This window comes from Denticeps clupeoides, chromosome 9 (genome assembly GCF_900700375.1).
Source record: "Denticeps clupeoides chromosome 9, fDenClu1.1, whole genome shotgun sequence".
In the NCBI taxonomy this organism is placed as follows: domain Eukaryota; kingdom Metazoa; phylum Chordata; class Actinopteri; order Clupeiformes; family Denticipitidae; genus Denticeps; species Denticeps clupeoides.
The window spans coordinates 22,659,250-22,677,743 of record NC_041715.1 but is presented as its reverse complement, the minus strand read 5'-3'; the positions used below and the strand labels follow the sequence as shown (position 1 = coordinate 22,677,743).

The 18,494-nt window shown below is 42.1% G+C and overlaps 1 protein-coding gene across 1 annotated transcript in view; it reads right to left on the bottom strand.

Annotated features, from left to right (window-relative positions):
* Positions 1-923: 923 nt before the first annotated feature.
* Positions 924-18,494, bottom strand: part of adcy5 (adenylate cyclase 5) — a 59,101-nt gene continuing 41,530 nt past the window's right edge. Inside the window, exons 13-21 of the mRNA XM_028990832.1 lie at positions 17,949-18,065; positions 17,711-17,869; positions 17,438-17,613; positions 16,825-16,845; positions 12,885-13,020; positions 12,481-12,744; positions 4,250-4,454; positions 4,001-4,125; positions 924-2,364 (exon numbers count right to left, since the gene is read on the bottom strand). Coding sequence (XP_028846665.1) covers positions 2,236-2,364; positions 4,001-4,125; positions 4,250-4,454; positions 12,481-12,744; positions 12,885-13,020; positions 16,825-16,845; positions 17,438-17,613; positions 17,711-17,869; positions 17,949-18,065 — 1,332 coding nt within the window. The 3' untranslated portion in view covers positions 924-2,235. The remainder of the gene's footprint in view (positions 2,365-4,000; positions 4,126-4,249; positions 4,455-12,480; positions 12,745-12,884; positions 13,021-16,824; positions 16,846-17,437; positions 17,614-17,710; positions 17,870-17,948; positions 18,066-18,494) is intronic.

Genomic DNA, 18,494 nt, shown 5'->3' with positions numbered 1-18,494 from the left:
GGGGCGTGGTGGTTCGTAAAGAACCAAAAGTTCACTCAGGTACTGCAGGGCGAGACCATTTAGAGCTTTATAGGTTAAAAGTAGGATTTTGTAGTCAATCCTAAATTTGATGGGTAACCAGTGCAGTGATTGTAAGACTGGGGTGATGTGGTCAAATTTCCTGGTTTTAGTTAGAACTCTGGCTGCAGCATTCAGTACTAGCTGGAGTTTACTCATGCACCTACTAGAGCATCCAGACAGTAATACATTCCAGTAATCTAACCTTGATGTAATAAATGCATGGACCAACTTTTCTGCATCATGCATTGAGATGATGTTTCTTATCTTTGCAATATTTCTGAGGTGAAAAAATGCTATCCTAGTGACGTTATCTACATGCGAATCGAGTGAGACTTGCTTGGAGACTGGAGAATTTCAGTTACAGTGTAACAAGCTTTATGTAAATTAACAACTCTTGATCGTAAATCTGAAAGATCTTTTTGGTGAGGCATGGCTCACATCTTTTTGTGGTCATTTCTTGAGGTCATTAGCTAAAGGGTTCACATACTTCTTTCACTAGCCATAGTTGTTTAAGCTTGTTCTTAATAAAAAATAAATACATTTAGGCACATTTTATTTCTCAATACTTACATGAACATCAGATTTTATGACAATGCAGAAACCATGAAATTAAATGGGTTCATTGTTCTTGCCACTATATTTCGCAAATTATGTGGCAGAATATTACAGAAGAACTGCCAAATTTTTCCTGTACTATTTCTGTTGATAAGAGGAATGTACAAAATTGGGGTCAAGGGCAGCAAAAGGAATGAACGTGGAAGCTGTTTTTCCCTATTGACCAGCCAAATACCTGCCGTGCAAATGAATTGATAATGAGTTGATATTTCAGTATTGTCTGGTTAATCACTTTAATCTGTTAAGAGTAGGATTCATCTGTATTTTTTATTAAAGAAAATCATAAAATATTAAAATTGACATTAAATGAATGTTGAAGCAGCAGAACATAATATGTAGCATGTTATGCATATTTCTACTAATCCAGAAGACATTAGAGAACAAAAGAAAGCAGTCCTACGTGTATCTTACAGAGCAACCCAGAGAGAGTAACTAAATGATTGACAGCTTTCACACATTCTCAGCACTTTTTATTCAAGTGTTTTGTTGGAACAACTAGTGAATGTGAAATTATAACCCTTGTTCAGCACTGCAAACTACAGCTTTAAAAAAATAAAGTTTGGCATTAGAGCATCACAAACCAGCCTCAGTTAAGGTCACACACAATTCACAGAGATGTCTGGTGACTGCTGGCTGTGGTGGGGAGTAAGAACTGTAAGAACTGACAGTGGTATTCTGCACCAAAAGGCTGTAGTGTTTGGAGGTGCTGGAGTAAAGCCACAGGTCACCCTGAGGGTACAAAAGGCCTCAATGGGCAAAGCGCATGGACATTCGTTCACTGGTCACGTCATGTGAGTGGGCTAGAAGTCTCAGTCCTTCTTCCAGAGTAGAACATGATTCTAATCACGTAGCCTGGGACCACTGATCATGTCATTATGACAGTGGCTGTTTGTAGAGACCATACAAGAGTGACTCCAAATGTCTCTTCCTGAAAAAGAAGCAATGGACAGCAGCTCTTTGGTCTTCTGATAAAGTGATAGCGACTGCTGGCTTTGTAGAGTCATTAAGCATTTTTTAAGCAAAGGGGGGAGTACATCTACAGACAGAAGTACATGATTTAAATTCTGTCTCCTGTATGTACGTCCAAATACGTTATATATGTAGTAATGGATGCACCTTTTGCTTAGTCTAATATTTTAATGTACAAAATATATCATCTAAAATATCTGGCCTTTCATCTGGTTTGCAACTTTGAGAATTACAAAACTGTCAAAAATAAAAAAAAAAAAAAAAAAAAAAAACATTTCTGAAAATGTCCCACATTGATCTTGTAATCCGGGCAAGTGTGTGTTGCAATATAAAGACGTATGTGTACCCACGTTTCTAGTTTCTGGGCGCACCCCTGACACACCCAGCAGTGCCAGTCCGCACGAACACACACGAACCATCCAAGCTCTGCATTGCAGCGTTACAGCAGAACTGCTCTCAAGTCTGGAGGCCTGCAGAACCTGATTGTGCTCTTCAAAAGAGCCGGACCACAAAAGAATCTTTGACGTTGAGGCCAAAGTGCAGGTCAGTGTGTGTAGACCAGCACACAATTTCTCCTCTTTATCCTGAGTGTCAGCTGCTGCTTGGCCCTCCGTTCAGGAAGTACGTCATCATCTCCCCTTTGCCCTTGACCTTCACCACACCCCTGCACTCCAGGGTGTAACTGTAGGAGTTCAAGACCTGGTACAGGTCAGTGGTAACCTGCAGAGGGTAAAGGGGAGAAATATTATCATGCATGCTTCTGTAAAATGTGTCTACATACCAGAAACATTCAGGATGAGACCGTTCTACTTTTGTTTATCCTCACAGTGGGGACTCTACTGGGGACACAGGTGACAGTGTATTTGTTGGTGTCGGTCCCAAGCCCAGGTAAATGGGTAGGGTTGCGTTAGGAACTTACCATGCGGTAAGTGTCAGGAGAAATGGGGTAGGTGTTATTGAGAAGGAAGAGCTCTGGAGGCATCAGTGGTGTCTAGAGGGTAAGGAAACAGACCCGTAATCAAGGTCCCCTTGATCAAGGTATCGTCCCCAGACTGTCGTGACTGCCCACTGCTCACTAAGGGTGATGGCAACCCCTAACAGGAGCAGGCGATGGAAGGAGGAGGTGCAGTTACACATGTGTGACTTTACAATCATTTTGAGCATCATAAGAGACATAATTTGTTGTATAAGATTGGCAATAGCAAATAATAATGACTAATAATGTGACTGGTTATAACAGCCTATGACTCAATCACAGTCACATAGATGCATGTTGGGTTCTCCTTTTACTTTGGGCTGCTCCTGGTAGGGGTTACAGAGGATCAATCTTCCCCACACCCCCGTCCTCTGCGTCACACCAACCACGTGCAAGTCCACTCACCACATTCATAAACCATCCTCTCCTTCTCCTGCCTGGTAGCTCCATCCTCATGCTTGCTCAGTATCTCTGTACTTCCAAACCAACACGATCTCGCCTCTGACTGTCTCCAAAGCAGCCAACCCTACACTCATACAAAACCACATAGTCTTACTTTCCAAGACGTCGTCGTGAAACACTGCAGCACAACTCACTGCTTTTAACCATCACCCTTAGTGAGCAGGCTGGGGACAATACCTTGATCAAGGGGACCTTAGCGGCTTAAGATTCGAACTCTATTAACATGCTCTTCCTTCTCAATAACACCTACCCCATTTCTCCTGACACTTACCGCATGGTAGAAGAATTCGAAACTTCCAGTAGACCTGACTTTACTTCCCTTCCATCTGGTCTCCTGCACACACAATGTATAAACCTTCCTGCTCTCCATCCTATCAGCAGCTCTCTCCCATCACCAGTCATGCTGCCAACAAGTCCCCCTCCTCACTTCTAAAAGTACCATAAATGTCTTCACTAGAAGACATTTCTGATGTGATGTTCACCTGGGCTTCAACTGATCCTTTATGGAGTATTCTTAGGCAGATATGACAAGTTTTACACTGTGACCCTCACCATGTACTTGGCCTTGGAACCAGCACATTTCTAACAGCAGATGAATAGACCATGAGCCGCTGTGAGTGAAATGTACTTTATCACAATGATAGCAACATTGTGATGTCTCCTAACCAAAAATATTACAATTTGGTTAAATGTCCATTTTAAATGATTTTATTTTCAAATTCCTGAAATCCCAGCTCACATAGAGCTTGTCCTGAGGGATCATGGATTATAAAAAACAGAATAACACCACACTCTGGATCTATTTGATCTTCAGCTCGATTCTGGACGTAAATTGAAACAATCCTACCGATTCCAAAGAATTCTTGTACACAAACTGCATATTTGCTTATTGTTGGTTGTATGAATATGCAGTCATACTTGAATCTTCTCTGGTACCCCTGTGCTGTCCATACGGCTGGCCACGTTCACGGTGTTGCCCCAGATATCATACTGAGGCTTACGAGCCCCAATCACTCCTGCAACCACAGGACCTATGTTGAGTCCTGCACCAGGGAAGACATGCGAGCAATCAGACATTATTATTCATTATTATTCATAATCATCTGAAAGGTAGAAAGAACCTTAACAGATGGTATGTATTTATAATAAACCCATTTAACGGCTCACCAATCTTCATCTTGAAGTTGTTGAAGGAATGCTCATTGATGTGCTTCATCTGGTCCATCAGGCGCATGGCATAATCTGCAAGAGCTCGGATGTGTGAGCGGCCTAACTTGTCATATGTGGAGTCATTAAGGCCTGAAGCAGCCATGTATGTGCTGCCAATGGTCTTGATTTTCTCCAGCTGACGGAATCGGTACTCACTGATAATCTGAGCGGTAAAAAGGGGAGCAGAGTCAGCATCAGAAACATGTTACGAGCAACACAATACTATGTTAAAAACAATAGAATCTGTAAATAAGATATGGAACAGGATGTAACAACAGTCAGAAAAAGAAATGTAGTAATGGTAATAGTCATGTATTTATGATGGGGAAAATCCTGTGTGGAGATGGCAATGTGATACTGTATTAGTATAATAACCAGAAACAGGGGGGGTTGTTCTAGGTCTCTGGATTGCAGGGCCCAGGACCCAGTCTGCCCTAACAAGTCCAGTTGCCTAGTGGAGGTTTGCTGACCGATCATTTAGCACGCAAGCTTGACACGACCCAAGACGATTAAAATGAAACCTCAACAGTCAAGGCCAAAATCTGAACCACGGTTAAATGCCACCACTTGCGCTACCAGACGAGAGAGAGAGAGAGAGAGAGAGTGTAGGAGTGCTGAGCGAAAATGGAAAAAAGATTGCTTACACGTTTCCCTTGAAATGGTCCGACAGCACTGGCGGCTTTATCACAGGGTGGTGAAAGTGTCTAGAAATAAATTCTATTCTAACCTAATATCTAGTCATTCCCATAACCTACTTTTTAACACACTAAATTCCATTCTTAACTGTCAGGAACCTGTGCCGTTAAAGGCCTCTGCTGGATTCTATGAAGTTTAAGCATTTTTTTTTTTTTATGGAAAATGTGGAACGCATTAGGACCCAGATCCTGCCACATCTTGGCCACCAATCAATTGCACCACCGAATATTGCAGTGTTTGACTAATTCTCTTATTTCTGAAACGAATCGCTCGAGTTCCCCCTTAGATGTTATTCCTCTCAACTTTGGGGTATTTTACATTTACATTTACGGCATTTATCAGGCGCCCTTATCCAGAATGACTTATAGTCAGTAGTTACAGGGACAGTCCCCCTGGAGACACTTAGGGTTAAGTGTCTTGCTCAGGGACACAATGGTAGTAAGTGGGATTTGAACCTGGGTCTTCTGGTGTGTTACCCACTAGGCTACTACCACCCTATGTGCACATATTTCATCCTGTCCATCAATAAAATTAGCCTCGTCTCCGGTATGGAGCCCAAAGGTTTTAAGCATGCTGTTGTTAAAGCCCTGTTAAAAAAAAAAAAAGGTCTTGACACCACTGCATTATCAAGCTTTAGGCCGACTGGAAAAGGTTGTTCTTGTCCAGCTACAGCCCTTTTTGAACAGAAATGCAATTCTGGAAATTTTTCAGTCTGGATTTAAATCACATCACAGTACAGAATCGGTTTTGTTTTTAAGAGGTTTTAATAAAAAATATTCTTAGCAAATGATTGTGGGGTTCTATATTACTTGTGCTTCTCGATTTAACAGCAGCTTTTGATACAATTGATCGTGTTATATTCCGAATATCTTGGAAGAAGAGCCTACTTAACTATAAGAAGGCTCTTAGCGCGGCTCGATCAACGTATCTGTCCTCGTTAATAGACAATTCAAAAATAATCCCGGATTCCTGTTTAAAACTATAGACAAACTAACCAGGAATAAGACAGAAACGGATACTACCACTCAATATCATCATAGTAGCGAATAGAGACAACAAATAGCTCCGCCGATATTTCAATGGAAAATAATCTTCTAATAGACGACCACCGATTAGAACGATTCAACCTTATTAAAGAGCATGAATTAATCAAATTAATCTCGTCGTCAAATCAATGTACTTGCGCTTTGGATCCGATTCCAACAAGGCTCCTTAATCAAGTAGCACCCGATATTATAAATTCTATCCTCAAAATTGTTAACTCGTCGCTTAGCACCGGCCACGTACCAAGTTCGTTCAAGGTAGCAGTCATTAGACCCCTGATTAAAAAGCCGGATCTTGATTGCAGTCAGCTTTCAAATTATAGACCGATATCCAACCTTCCGTTCATATCAAAAATCTTAGAAAAAGTCGTAGCCCAGCAGCTGAGCGCATACCTAGACTGTAACAATATCCATGAAGTATATCAATCAGGATTTAGACCTCATCATAGCACTGAGACAGCGCTGGTTAAAGTGGTTAATGACCTGCTGTTGGCCTCTGATCAGGGACTCATCTCGCTGCTTGTCCTGCTTGATCTGAGTGCAGCGTTTGACACTATTGATCACGCTATTCTCCTTGCCAGGTTGGAGAATGTAATTGGGATTAAGGGAACAGCCCTTGAATGGTTCAGATCATATCTGACCAACCGATATCAGTTTGTGGACATCAATGGTGTTTCGTCTTCACATAGTAAAGTAGGGTTTGGTGTTCCACAAGGTTCTGTCCTAGGCCCGATACTTTTTTCTCTATACATGTTACCTTTAGGCGACGTCATCCGCAAACACGGTATTAGCTTTCATTGCTACGCTGACGGCACACAGCTGTATCTGTCAGGATCGCCAGATCAGAGGCAGCAGCTGAACAAAATAGAGAATTGTCTGAAGGACATTAGACAGTGGATGCTCACCAACTTTCTCCTGTTAAACCCTGACAAGACAGAAGCGCTTGTACTTGGGTCTCAAGCAGCCAGACGTAAGCTGGCTGACTACACAATAACCCTGGATAGCCTTTCTATTTCACCAAGTATTGAAGTGAAGGATCTAGGTGTCATCATTGATGCAGGTCTCTCATTCAGTTCGCACGTAGATAATCTCACTAGAATAGCATTCTTTCACCTTAGAAATATTGCGAAAATAAGAAATATCATTTCAATGCACGATGCAGAAAAGTTGGTCCATGCATTTATTTCATCAAGGTTAGATTACTGCAATGCATTACTGTCTGGATGCTCTAGTAGGTGCATGAGTAAACTCCAGCTAGTACAGAATGCTGCAGCCAGAGTTCTAACTAGAACCAGGAAATTTTACCACATCACCCCAGTCTTACAATCACTGCACTGGTTACCCATCAAATTTAGGATTGACTACAAAATCCTACTTTTGACCTATAAACCTCTAAATGGTCTCGCCCCACAGTACCTGAGTGAACTTTTGGTTCTTTACGAACCGCCACGCCCCCTTCGATCAATGGGTGCGGGGTCACTACTGGTACCAAAGGTGCAGAAGGTCACAGCTGGGAGCAGATCCTTCTCCTATAGAGCTCCGCAGTTGTGGAACAGCTTGCCTGTCAGTGTCCGGGACTCAGACACAGTCTCAGTGTTTAAATCCAATCTCAAAACCTATCTGTTTTCTCTGGCTTTTTGCTAAAGTCCTAGACCCTCATTTCACTTCATCTTGACGCAGTGTCAATTATAAAGTCCAGTTTATCACAGAGTCCCCCTGTTAGACACAGACAAAGTTAAATTCACCCTAGTTAGGCTGTCCTAGTTAGGGTACCGGGCCACTGTAGCACCAATATACCACCATAACCACATATTTCAGTATCGGTCGTACAGTGCAACCGTCTGCCGCTGCTTCAGGTTGTTTTTCTCCGAGACACGGAATCAAGCACCCAGACTACTGGCAGACCCCAGTGAAGAGACCAGCAGATAAATCCTGGTTCCTGACAACTGCTTAACAAGGACATACCGTGAAACAAACCAGAGGGTCACCACAGCCACCACCACCGTTACAACTACAGCTTTAGGGATCTTCAAATGGACCAGTAGCATCATTATGGACATGTAATCTAGACCATGACACTGACTACATTCTGGACTTCTCCAACCCTACAACTGTAGGACTTATTATTATATCATCCCCAACCCTGCACTGACACCATTTGCAGGCTCACTCTACCCTGGAAGGGGGTCCCTCTCTGTATCACTCCTTCCCAATGTTTCTTCCTTTCTTTTTTTTCTCTCTACTAGAGTTTTTTCTGTGTGGAGTTTTTCCTTGTGTGCAGAAGGGTCAAGTGTGGGGGGTGTCAACTGTAGGGCCTGTCAAAGCCCATTGAGACATACTGTATGTGATTTTGGGCTATATAAGAAATAAATGTTGTTGTTGTTGTTGTTGGATATTAGGGGTCCAGCCCTAAAGTGGTTCAAATCATATCTGTGTGATATAAGCCTCTGCGTCTCTTTAACAGCGCTTCCATGGGGGGGAACCACAGGGCTCCATTCTGGGTCCTCTTTTATTCGCAATGTACTAACTTCCTCTTGGAGCTATTTTTCGAAAACACAATGTTTCTTTTCCTTTCTATGCAGATGACTGTCAAGTATACTTTTCCCTTAAGTGTAACAAGCGGTGCTCTATCCAACCCCTCCTTGACTGTCTGACTGATATCATGAGGTGTATGGCCTTAAAGTGAGAGTAATAGGTTAACAATATTGTAAAATCGTGCTTTTTTTCAGCTGAGGCACCTGACCAAATGAAATCTGGAAAAAGTGATTCATGCTTTCATTACATCCCGCCTTGACTTCTGTAATTCATTGCATTGCAACTGCATGTTTTCTCACTGCTACAAACAGGCGAGATCACATAACCCTGATCTTAGCCTCACTTTACTGGCTCCCTGTCTGTTTTAGAGTCCGGTTTAAAATTAGTTTTTTTTTTTTTTTTTTTTTAAATCACTGAATGGCTCAGCTCCAGCCTATTTGTCAGACCTACTCCTTTCTTACACTCCATCCCGTTCTCTCAGGTCTTTAGACCAGAGACTATTGTCTGTTTCTAGGTCACATTACAAGCACAGAGTCTTTGCAGTAGGCGTCCCACGTCTATGGAATGACCTACCAATCAATCAGTGTCACAAAGTCTCTGTCAATCACTGTCTTTAAATCTCGTTTAAAAACTCACTTTTACACCCTGGCTTTTAACCCAGTGTAACGTGGTTCTTGTACGGTGTTCTTATGCAGCGTTTTATGTGTTTTTTTAGGCAGTCCTTTCTTAACTATTTTAATATGTTGTCTTAAATAATCTGTTTTATTCAACCCCTTGTTTAATTCAAATTGCTGCATGTTATGTATTATTCAGTTTTCTTTTGTTCTTTATTTTTAATGAACTTTTTGTCCACGTCTGTCCTGTTCCTGGTAATTTAACTTTTTTTTATTCTAATGTACAGAACTTTGGTCAGCTCCTTTGTTGTGTTAAAGCGCTTTATGAATAAAAAAAATGATAAAAACCATGGGGTACGGCTCAGTCCAAGAATGACATCTGTAGTACAATTTGCCATTTTCCCTCCCCAGTGTCATGTGACTGGTTAGTATTAAAAGGTGTCCCTCATACTGGTCACTCTCTGAGGATCTGAAAAGAAGAATTGTTGCTTTGGCCTGGGCTATAAGAAGACTGGCAACACCTTCAAACTGAGCTGCAGCACGCTGATCAAGACCATAAAGTAGTTTAACAGGACAGGTTCTACTCAGAACAGAGTTGAGAGCACATGCTTAGCATCATGAAAATAGACGTATATCTATTTTTGGCTGTCCATCTCTCAATGACTGCTAACTCACCAGACCAAACTTGAATCCAGATCTGCTCAGTGTTCTTGTCAGATTCAGACAACATAACATCACTTTCCTAACAGACATAAAACAGGCATTCCTGCAAGTACTAAACAAGGAGAAAGAACGAACAGCTGCGCATTCTGTGGATGACAAGGGTGGTGTTCGGGGTGCCCCCGAGCCCATTTCCAAAGACACCTGAAGTGATATGAAGCAGAACAACAAGTTGTAAATATCATAAAGGAATCACTGGATGACATCTCAGAGAAGTTGAAGAAAAATGGAAGGAGAGTTCGTAGGACTGCATGGTGGCACCAGAAACACTACGTGGATTGGTGAAGAGGCCGAACACTGACTATTTCACCTTTGACCTAAAGCCAAAGAGCACCAAAAGAAGTATGCCAAAGTCTTCAGCACGCATTCATGATCCAATGGGCTTTTAAATCACTTTATGTTCCAAGAGATGTGGGAGAGGGGACTCTCCTGGGATGAAACCCTGCCACCAGCTCTAAACCAAGAATGTTGGTAGTAGAAGAGTGGTAGTAGCCTAGTGGGTAACACACTCGCCTATGAACCAGAAGACCCAGGTAAGTCGCTCTGGATAAGGGAGTCTGGTAAAGGCTGTAAATGTAAATTGATAGTTACATAGGCTTGCTATACCAAGGTGGTACCGAATACACATGAGGCAGGAGAACAAGCATGGATTGAAACAGCATGTATTCTGTGATGCCAGTGAGAAGGTTTATGGTGCTGTGGCCAATCTGCAAGGTGAAATTCAGGAAGGAGGAACGACAATCAGCTTTGTTGCGTCCAAATCCAGGGTGGCTCAGCTCACGGGAGCTGTGATTGGACAACGATTGGCAAACAACTTGAGTATCTCTTTGAAGATAGAACCAACACAAATAAAAATGTGGACTGACTCGATGATGGCACTGGATTGAGTGACTGAGGTCCAGATGCTTACCGACCAGCTTTGTAGTCACATATCTCAGGAAAGATGAATCCAGCTGACTTTCTCACAAGGGGACAAACAGTGGAGGCGTTGATACAGAATCGGCTTTGGTGGAATGGTCTCAATGTTCCTCCATCAGCCAATGAGGCACAACAGGTGGGAGATGGAAACATTTGAAATGAAGTGAATGTAGAGCTTAAATCCAGTTACAAGGTCACCATACGGCTTGCTGCTGGTGACACCCATGTCTCTGAACCAGTACTGGAGCTTGAGAATAACAAACTGAGTTCTCAGAGTGACTGCATGGATCAGAAGATTCATACTCAATGTTAAATCAGTAACATCCAATTTACATGGTGAGCTAACTGCACAGGAACTTCTGGAAGCTGAAAGATACTGGATTAAAATTGCTCAGCAGCAGACCTACAAGACACAGCAGCAAAGTCCGAGAACTCAAACCACTTCTCAATGAACATGAACTGATGAGTGTTGGAGGAAGGTTGCAGCAGTCTAGCTTTCCATTCAGAGAACAAGAGTAAGAGAGAGATACTGGATTATCAGAGCTAGGCAGCAGGTAAAGAGCATTGTGGGAGGATGCATGGTGTGCAAGGAATTTAAAGCAAAAGCAAAAGGACAAAATATTCCAGAGCAGTCCATCTAGAGCTGGTCTCAGATCAGTTAACAGAGGTATTTCTGTTAGAACTGAAAATTTTCATTGCTAGAAGAGGGTTATGTAGAGCCATCTACTCTGACAATGCAAGAACGCAGACCAAGGCCTGAAAGGGCTTTGGAAGAGCATCAAAGATCCACAGTTACAAGAGTTCTTCTGACAGAGAGGGATAACCTGGAGGTTCATAGTGGAGTGAGCAGCCTGGTGGGGTGGATTCTGGGAGCGGCTCGTCTGATGAAAGTGCCTTAAGAAAGTTCTAGGCTAGGCTTCCCTCAGCTTTGAAGAAACTGTACTCACGGTAGCTGAAGCTACTCTGAACTCAAGACCTTTAACGTTTGTGCACAATAAAGCGGATGAACCACAGCCGCTGACACCAGCCCATTGTTTGGTGGGCAAAGACTAACATTTCTACCGCATAAAGCTTTACAAGGCGATATTCATCATCTTACGCCTACAGGGGAGGACATAACTCCAAGATGGAGGTACAGGCGGAATCTCATGACCAATTTCTGGAACACTTGGCGCAAGGACTACTTTCACAGCATTGAAACTGGGTGATGTGGTTCTCATTGCACAAGACAAGCTGCCTCCATGGGGAAAAGCAGGATTAAGAGGAAAAATTTGGGGTTAAGTATGTGTGCTTGAAGAAACAGAGCGTGATGCCATTTTTGTTTATTGTAGTTGACCATATTTTGTTATAAACACTGTTTTCCATCTGATGTCCTGTCCATTTTTTGAGCACTGGGGAGCTACACTGGGGAGCTACAGTTCACTGACGGAACCTGGTCCACAGGGCAGTACTCAAACATGATTTGAAAGTGAAGCGATTGTCATTGTGAAACACTGCAGCACAGCACATGAAATGTGTCCTCTGCATTTAACAATCATCCTTGGTGAGCAGTGGGCAGCCATGACAGGCGCCCTAAATATATCATGGAGGAGTTCACATGTGCAGATGTAATACAATTAAAAGAAAAACTGAAATGTAAAACCCCACAAATACAAATGTTTACCTCATCAAAGTCAGCAATGATCTCATTGAGGAGCCGGAGGCATTCCACCCCTTCATTATTGGCTTCCAACTCAACATAAAACTCTGAGAAGTTGCTGATGGAGGCAAACATTACTGCCACGCATTCACATGACTGGTAGTAGAGTTCATCGTTTCGCCGTTCACGAGCCAGGAAGTGGGCGGCGACGTCCTTGGGCAAAATGTTGTGGAGGAGGCGGCGGTTGTAGGCCTGGAGTTCTTCCATCTCATCCTTCTCCTCAGTGGCCTGCAGGAGGATATGTTCATGGATAAGCACAGTACTATATAGAAAAGGCTGATATGTATCAATAATGAACACAATGAATAAAAGACTTGTATTAAAATGTTTATTAGCCAAGATGCCTTCATCACACCTCCCACACACACCTGAAGCTTCCACAGGAAGTCCAGCCTGGCTGTGGATTCAACCTGCTGCGCGTGCAGATAAAGCGCCAGGACAAAGACAGTAATGACCACAGGAGTCACAATCCTCAGAGGGACCTTTGAACTGCTCACACAGTCACTGTAAGAGGAAATACAAACCAGGATCATCATTAGCAGCACAACTTTCTGCTCTTTATGAATCAGTGCCCTGTGATTCACGACTCACTCGGGTTAATCCTCTGAGTCCTAACTACGCCATGTTTAAATTGTAAACTCTCTCACACAAATGCATATTTGAATCATTACAACATCAACCAACCGCTCAGAGAGTGGGTAAGATTAACATGCAGCCAAATCTGAATCCCTCAAACAAGCAGGTTAAATCTGAGAGATTCATTCATTCTCTTCACAAGGCATTTTACTTTTTAAAGACAGTCCAAAAATTTTGGCAAAACTGACTCAAGTGACATCCGGAATCAGTTTATGTGAATGTGAAGTGATTGCCATTGTCACACTGCAGCACAGCACACGGTGCACACAACGAAATGTGTCCTCTACATTTAACCCATCACCCTTGGTTAGCATCGAGCAGCCATGACAAGTGACCATGGAGCAGTGTGTGGGGACGGTGCTTTGCTCAGTGGCTCCTCAGTGGGGACTCGAACCGGCAACCTCCTCATTATGGGTCTGATTCCTTACCCGCTAGGCCACTTACTGAGAAACTCAGAAGGAGCTGGAGCTGTAATACTTGGATCCATTATAATTAACATTTACATTAATAAATGTCCAGGTAAGCTTCATCTCTGGATATTTGAGCATTTTATTTTAAAATTTGTGGATGTCTGGATTGAGAATAGTTATTGCAAATGAGAGCTAGGCTGCAATTGTTGAGCTAGTATTTCAGAAGTATTTGTCAGAAACTTCTTTTCTACTGAGATTTTCACACACAACCATCTATGCGGTTTATACAGTCGGGCAAAAAATTTGTGCAAGTTACACCACTTAAATTTATGAGAGAGGTCTATCATTTTCATCATAGGTAAACTTCAACTGTGAGAGACAGAATGGAGAAAAATCCAGGATATCACATTGTACTGGTTTTAAAGAATTTATTTGTATAAAAGTAAGTTTTTGGTCTATGTTCACCTCAATACTCTGTAATATAAACTTGGTATGAAATGACAGAGGTCAAACTTTTCCTGTAGGCCTTCACCAGAGCCCGCTTTCAGAAAGCAGATTTAGTGAAAACTAAATTAGTTAATGAAAATGCGGCCAAGTACAGGGATATCCTGGGCGAAAACCTTCTCCAGAGTGCTCAGGACCTCAGACTGGGCTGAAGGTTTACCTTTAAAAAAAGACAATGACCCTAAGCACAAAAAAATAAAATGAACTTAAATGATTATAGCAAATAGCTTCAAAATAACAAAGAGTGAAAAATTTAAGTGGGTCTGAAAACTTTCTGTACACACTGTACTCCAGAATATTATGAAGAGTGAGCAGGTGAATTGCAAAGTCCCTGTTTGTCATGAAAATGAACTTAATCTGAGCTGAGATCATTTCAGTGATCCTCTTGTTAACACAAGTGAGAGTGTTGAGGAGCACAAGGCTGGAGATCATTCTGTCCTGCTGATTTTGTAGCAGACTGGATGCTTTAAATCCTGGTTGTTCTTCTTCTGTTAACCATGGTTAAAAGCAGGGAAACGTGCAGTCATCGTGCTGCATAAAAGGGGCTTTACAGGCAAGAATATTGCTGCTACTAAGATTGCACCTAAAGGAGAGGTTCAAGTGCGGTGAAGGGTTCTGGGTGGCCAAGAGCAAGAGCCAGGAACGTCCCCTGAAGAAGATTCAGCTGCTCAGACGCTGATTGAAATAGGGAGGAGAAATCGTGTGTGCATTTCACAAAAACTAAAGGAAGGTTTTAACTGTAGCCTATATTCTGACTAGTTTATTCGTTTTATACATACGTATAGAGCCACCCAATGACGAATATGAAGAAACGAATAGGACAGTTTCGGGCTCAGTCAGGGTGCAAGGACCTTTTGAGGCTTGTGCAGCTTCTTGAGGAGAAATCTAACAAATGGGCGCCGTTTTCTAAAGTCTACGAGTGCAGCACACACAAATAAACTAAACTGATATACTGCAGTTACATTTCAAAATGTGGTTTTTATATTTATAACATTTGAATACAGTTCAGCAACATACATCAACCAAGAGAGCTGACAATTTACAGTCACCTCATGATTGAAAATGTGACACTGATTGCATATGACAGTTCAACAAACGAGTTAATAATATTAAATCACTTACATTTTTGATGAAATAATGACTGTTTTGTTCTATTTTAGCAGCAAAAATAGATCCGATGAATCCAAAAAAAGATCACAAATTTGCTAATTTAAAAAAAAAAAAAAAAATTCCTCCCTTCCTGTAGCCTACTGGGACCCAAGTCAAGCAATACCGCTGGATAAAGTGGGATGGAGTGGAGAGTAGAATGAACACCTGGAGCGAGCTGTGAAACACGGAGTCCAATAAACTGAGCTTTACCATCAGAGCTGCATACAATGTCCTTCCTTCTCCAGCAAATCTACATCTTGGAGAGGATCTGAACTGTCTCCAATGTTGGGCCCAAGTAACTCTAAAGCAGATATTGGGTGGAGTGCAACCAGCCTGGGGCTGGAACATGCAGGTGGATTTAAAACAGGTCTTTATCATGCAGCTGACATTTCCATGGGAGGAAGTCATTGATGAGCCATTCGAATGTAAAAAGCTATGATATGCAAACCTGCCAGCTGAAGCAGAAGACTGGGGCTTGGCCAGTGAAGGTGGGCTGCAGGAGGGTTATACTTCAGCTATATACGTGTTAGACAGCACATAGTGAAACGAAATAACGTTTCACTGGAATCTGGTGCTACATGTAACATTTGAACAATTAAACAAAGTTACACACTGACAAAAGGTTGTAGTTGTTACAGACCTCTCATATTTTTAAATGGAACAAATTGCACAATCATCGGCTGCTAAATACTTTTGACCACCTGTACTTTGGGCCCATTGGTAACATTTGAGCAAAGTTTAAATGGCACAGCCAACCTGAGCAGTGTTGCTGGCCATATGTGAATAGGGAAATCCTATAATGTCAAAATGGACCAAAATCTCTGATGAATGTTTCCAAAACCGGAATATGTGAAGAAATAAAGCCGTTCTAAAGGTAAAAGGGGCACCAAGATGAAACTAGCAAGGTTTACCTAATAAAATGGTGGGTGAGTATTTTTTCTGATCAGTGATGGCAGGTTTCTTTAAACTCGAGATACATTCAAACAATGAAACAAAACTTAAATAATTCGAAAACGACCAGTGGAAATATTCACTACCAACATGTGAAACTGTGACTCAAGAGGACACTTAATACGGTGAATTTGAATTACCAGGGGTCTATGAGGGAAGCACAATTTCTACCATCAGAGAAAAGGAAGACCGTAATGACTGGACAGTTCTTGCTTTGTATGTGATTTGTACATTTTTTAAATGTAAGGATTGTTTTGTTGAATTTGATGGACTGAATTGAACTGAGTAAACATGCAGCCATGACAAGCAATATGAAAGGGACGTGTAGAAGCCAAAATGTAAAAAATCTGTTTGGTAGAGTAATTCATGTTTGATATTTGTCGCTGCCACTTTCTGTACGTGAAGGTAAATTGGTATTGAAGCTGGGGGAGGTTTCATGGTTGAATGGATATGTGAATCCAGCATTTTGCTTGGGCAAGGACATCCACCCTAAAACGAAAGATTTAATATAACACCCCACCTACCGGGGGTTAGGAGATCTTTTGTCCACTTTATGAAGTCTGAAATATTTGCTCATGTTTAAAAAACTGAAAGTAGACACTGTACTTCTCAGAGAGACACATATACAGAATATAAACGCAGAGTGATTATATCTTACCTTGTTCCATTGATGAACTCACTGCAAAGAGGGGAAAGGAAGAAAATGCATTTAAGAATTTCAGGGAGGGGATCCTAAAATGTTAACGTTATCTTAACAGCAGCCTCTCGACTATAGAGAACAAAGTGGCCCAATATGTAAAAGTACACCACACAACTTTTGGTGGGCCAAAAATCCCTGACTTGTGGCTGTATGAACTTCACTAGATCTCTGATATTGTGCTGTAGTATCTAGCACCAAGTCAGTCCTTTTGTGAAGTTGTTCCTCTATGGATCAAACTCCTTTTCCCACAAATGCTTGACAAGATTGGGATCCGGAGAATTTGAGGGACGTTGTTAAAGTCGGTTGCACCAGCATGTCTTCTGCAATTTGAGGCACAGTAGCTCTAATGGATCAGATGGCAATTGATAGGCTACACTATCCATGCATCAAATAACCTTGGTCATCCATGATCAGTGGTTCAACACTTTTCCTTCAGTCGTCTAGATTTTTTTGGCTTCAATGGCTCCGTAATATATTAATTCCATTTCCAGGGGATTCTTGTAAAGACAACGTAAGTAATCATAATGTCAGATATTTTTACAACTATCTGAGGATCCTCTGAATGACTCACACAGCATTGGCCATCACCAGCAGGTCCACGTTATCGAATAGGCTGACCTCGGGCACCTCAATTACGAAGATGTAGGTAACCTCAATGAAGAGCATGAGGAAGAGCTTCCCAATACTGCTGACCTGTAGGAACACTGAGCATGCCAGAAGGCTCAGCAGCACACAGCAGGTGAAATACTGCAGAGGAGAAGACAAGATGCAAGTTGTTTCAAATCAAATGACTTCAGGCCAACAGCAGAAAACCAGAAGCTAAATACGGATAAATACTGCCCACCTCGGGGAAATTGCAGTTGTCCAGGGAGCCGCCGCAGAAGCCCCTGAGGGTAGTGAGAGAGTAGTTGGAGCTGTGGACATGACAGGCATTGATGCTGCTGGGGCTAATGTTAAACTCCTGACTGAGGCACATGCGCAGGTCCACGGTACTGCAGCTGAACTGGAGAAACACTTCATGTTACCCCAGATCTGGCACAACAGGTAGGGGCAGGACTTTTCCATTTATAGAGACTGCTCACAATGTTGATGAAAGCAGACAGAAAGACCAAGATGATGGTGAAGACGCCCACCAGCGTGCTGTTGAGTCTCGACTGGACAATCTGCTTGGACAGGGTTCGTAGAGGTACTGGAAACATCTACAGAGAGAAACAGACATGACAAACGTTGAGCTGTTTGGCCACAATGACTAGAGGTATGTGTGGCAGAGTCAAAGACATTTTTCAAACCCAACAACACAGTCCCAAACTATCAAACATGCTGGTAGCATGATGTTAGCAAGTCCTACTTCATAGCATCATGCTCCAGGGTGGTTGTCCTGTCACATTCTGAATTGGTGACTGGATTAATGAAGGAGTTGTACCTTCAGCGTCACCTTACATCAACAGCTAAATGCTTGAATAGAGGACATAAGCATACTTTGTAGAATGAATAAAACAGTCTGCCATGGTTTGAGGGGTTCAGGGCCATCAGCTCTGACCAAGCGGTCTCAAAAAAGCAATAGCTAAAAATGTGATTCATTAAAACAATACAATCAACTATTAATTCACTTGTCTTCCATTGTTCTG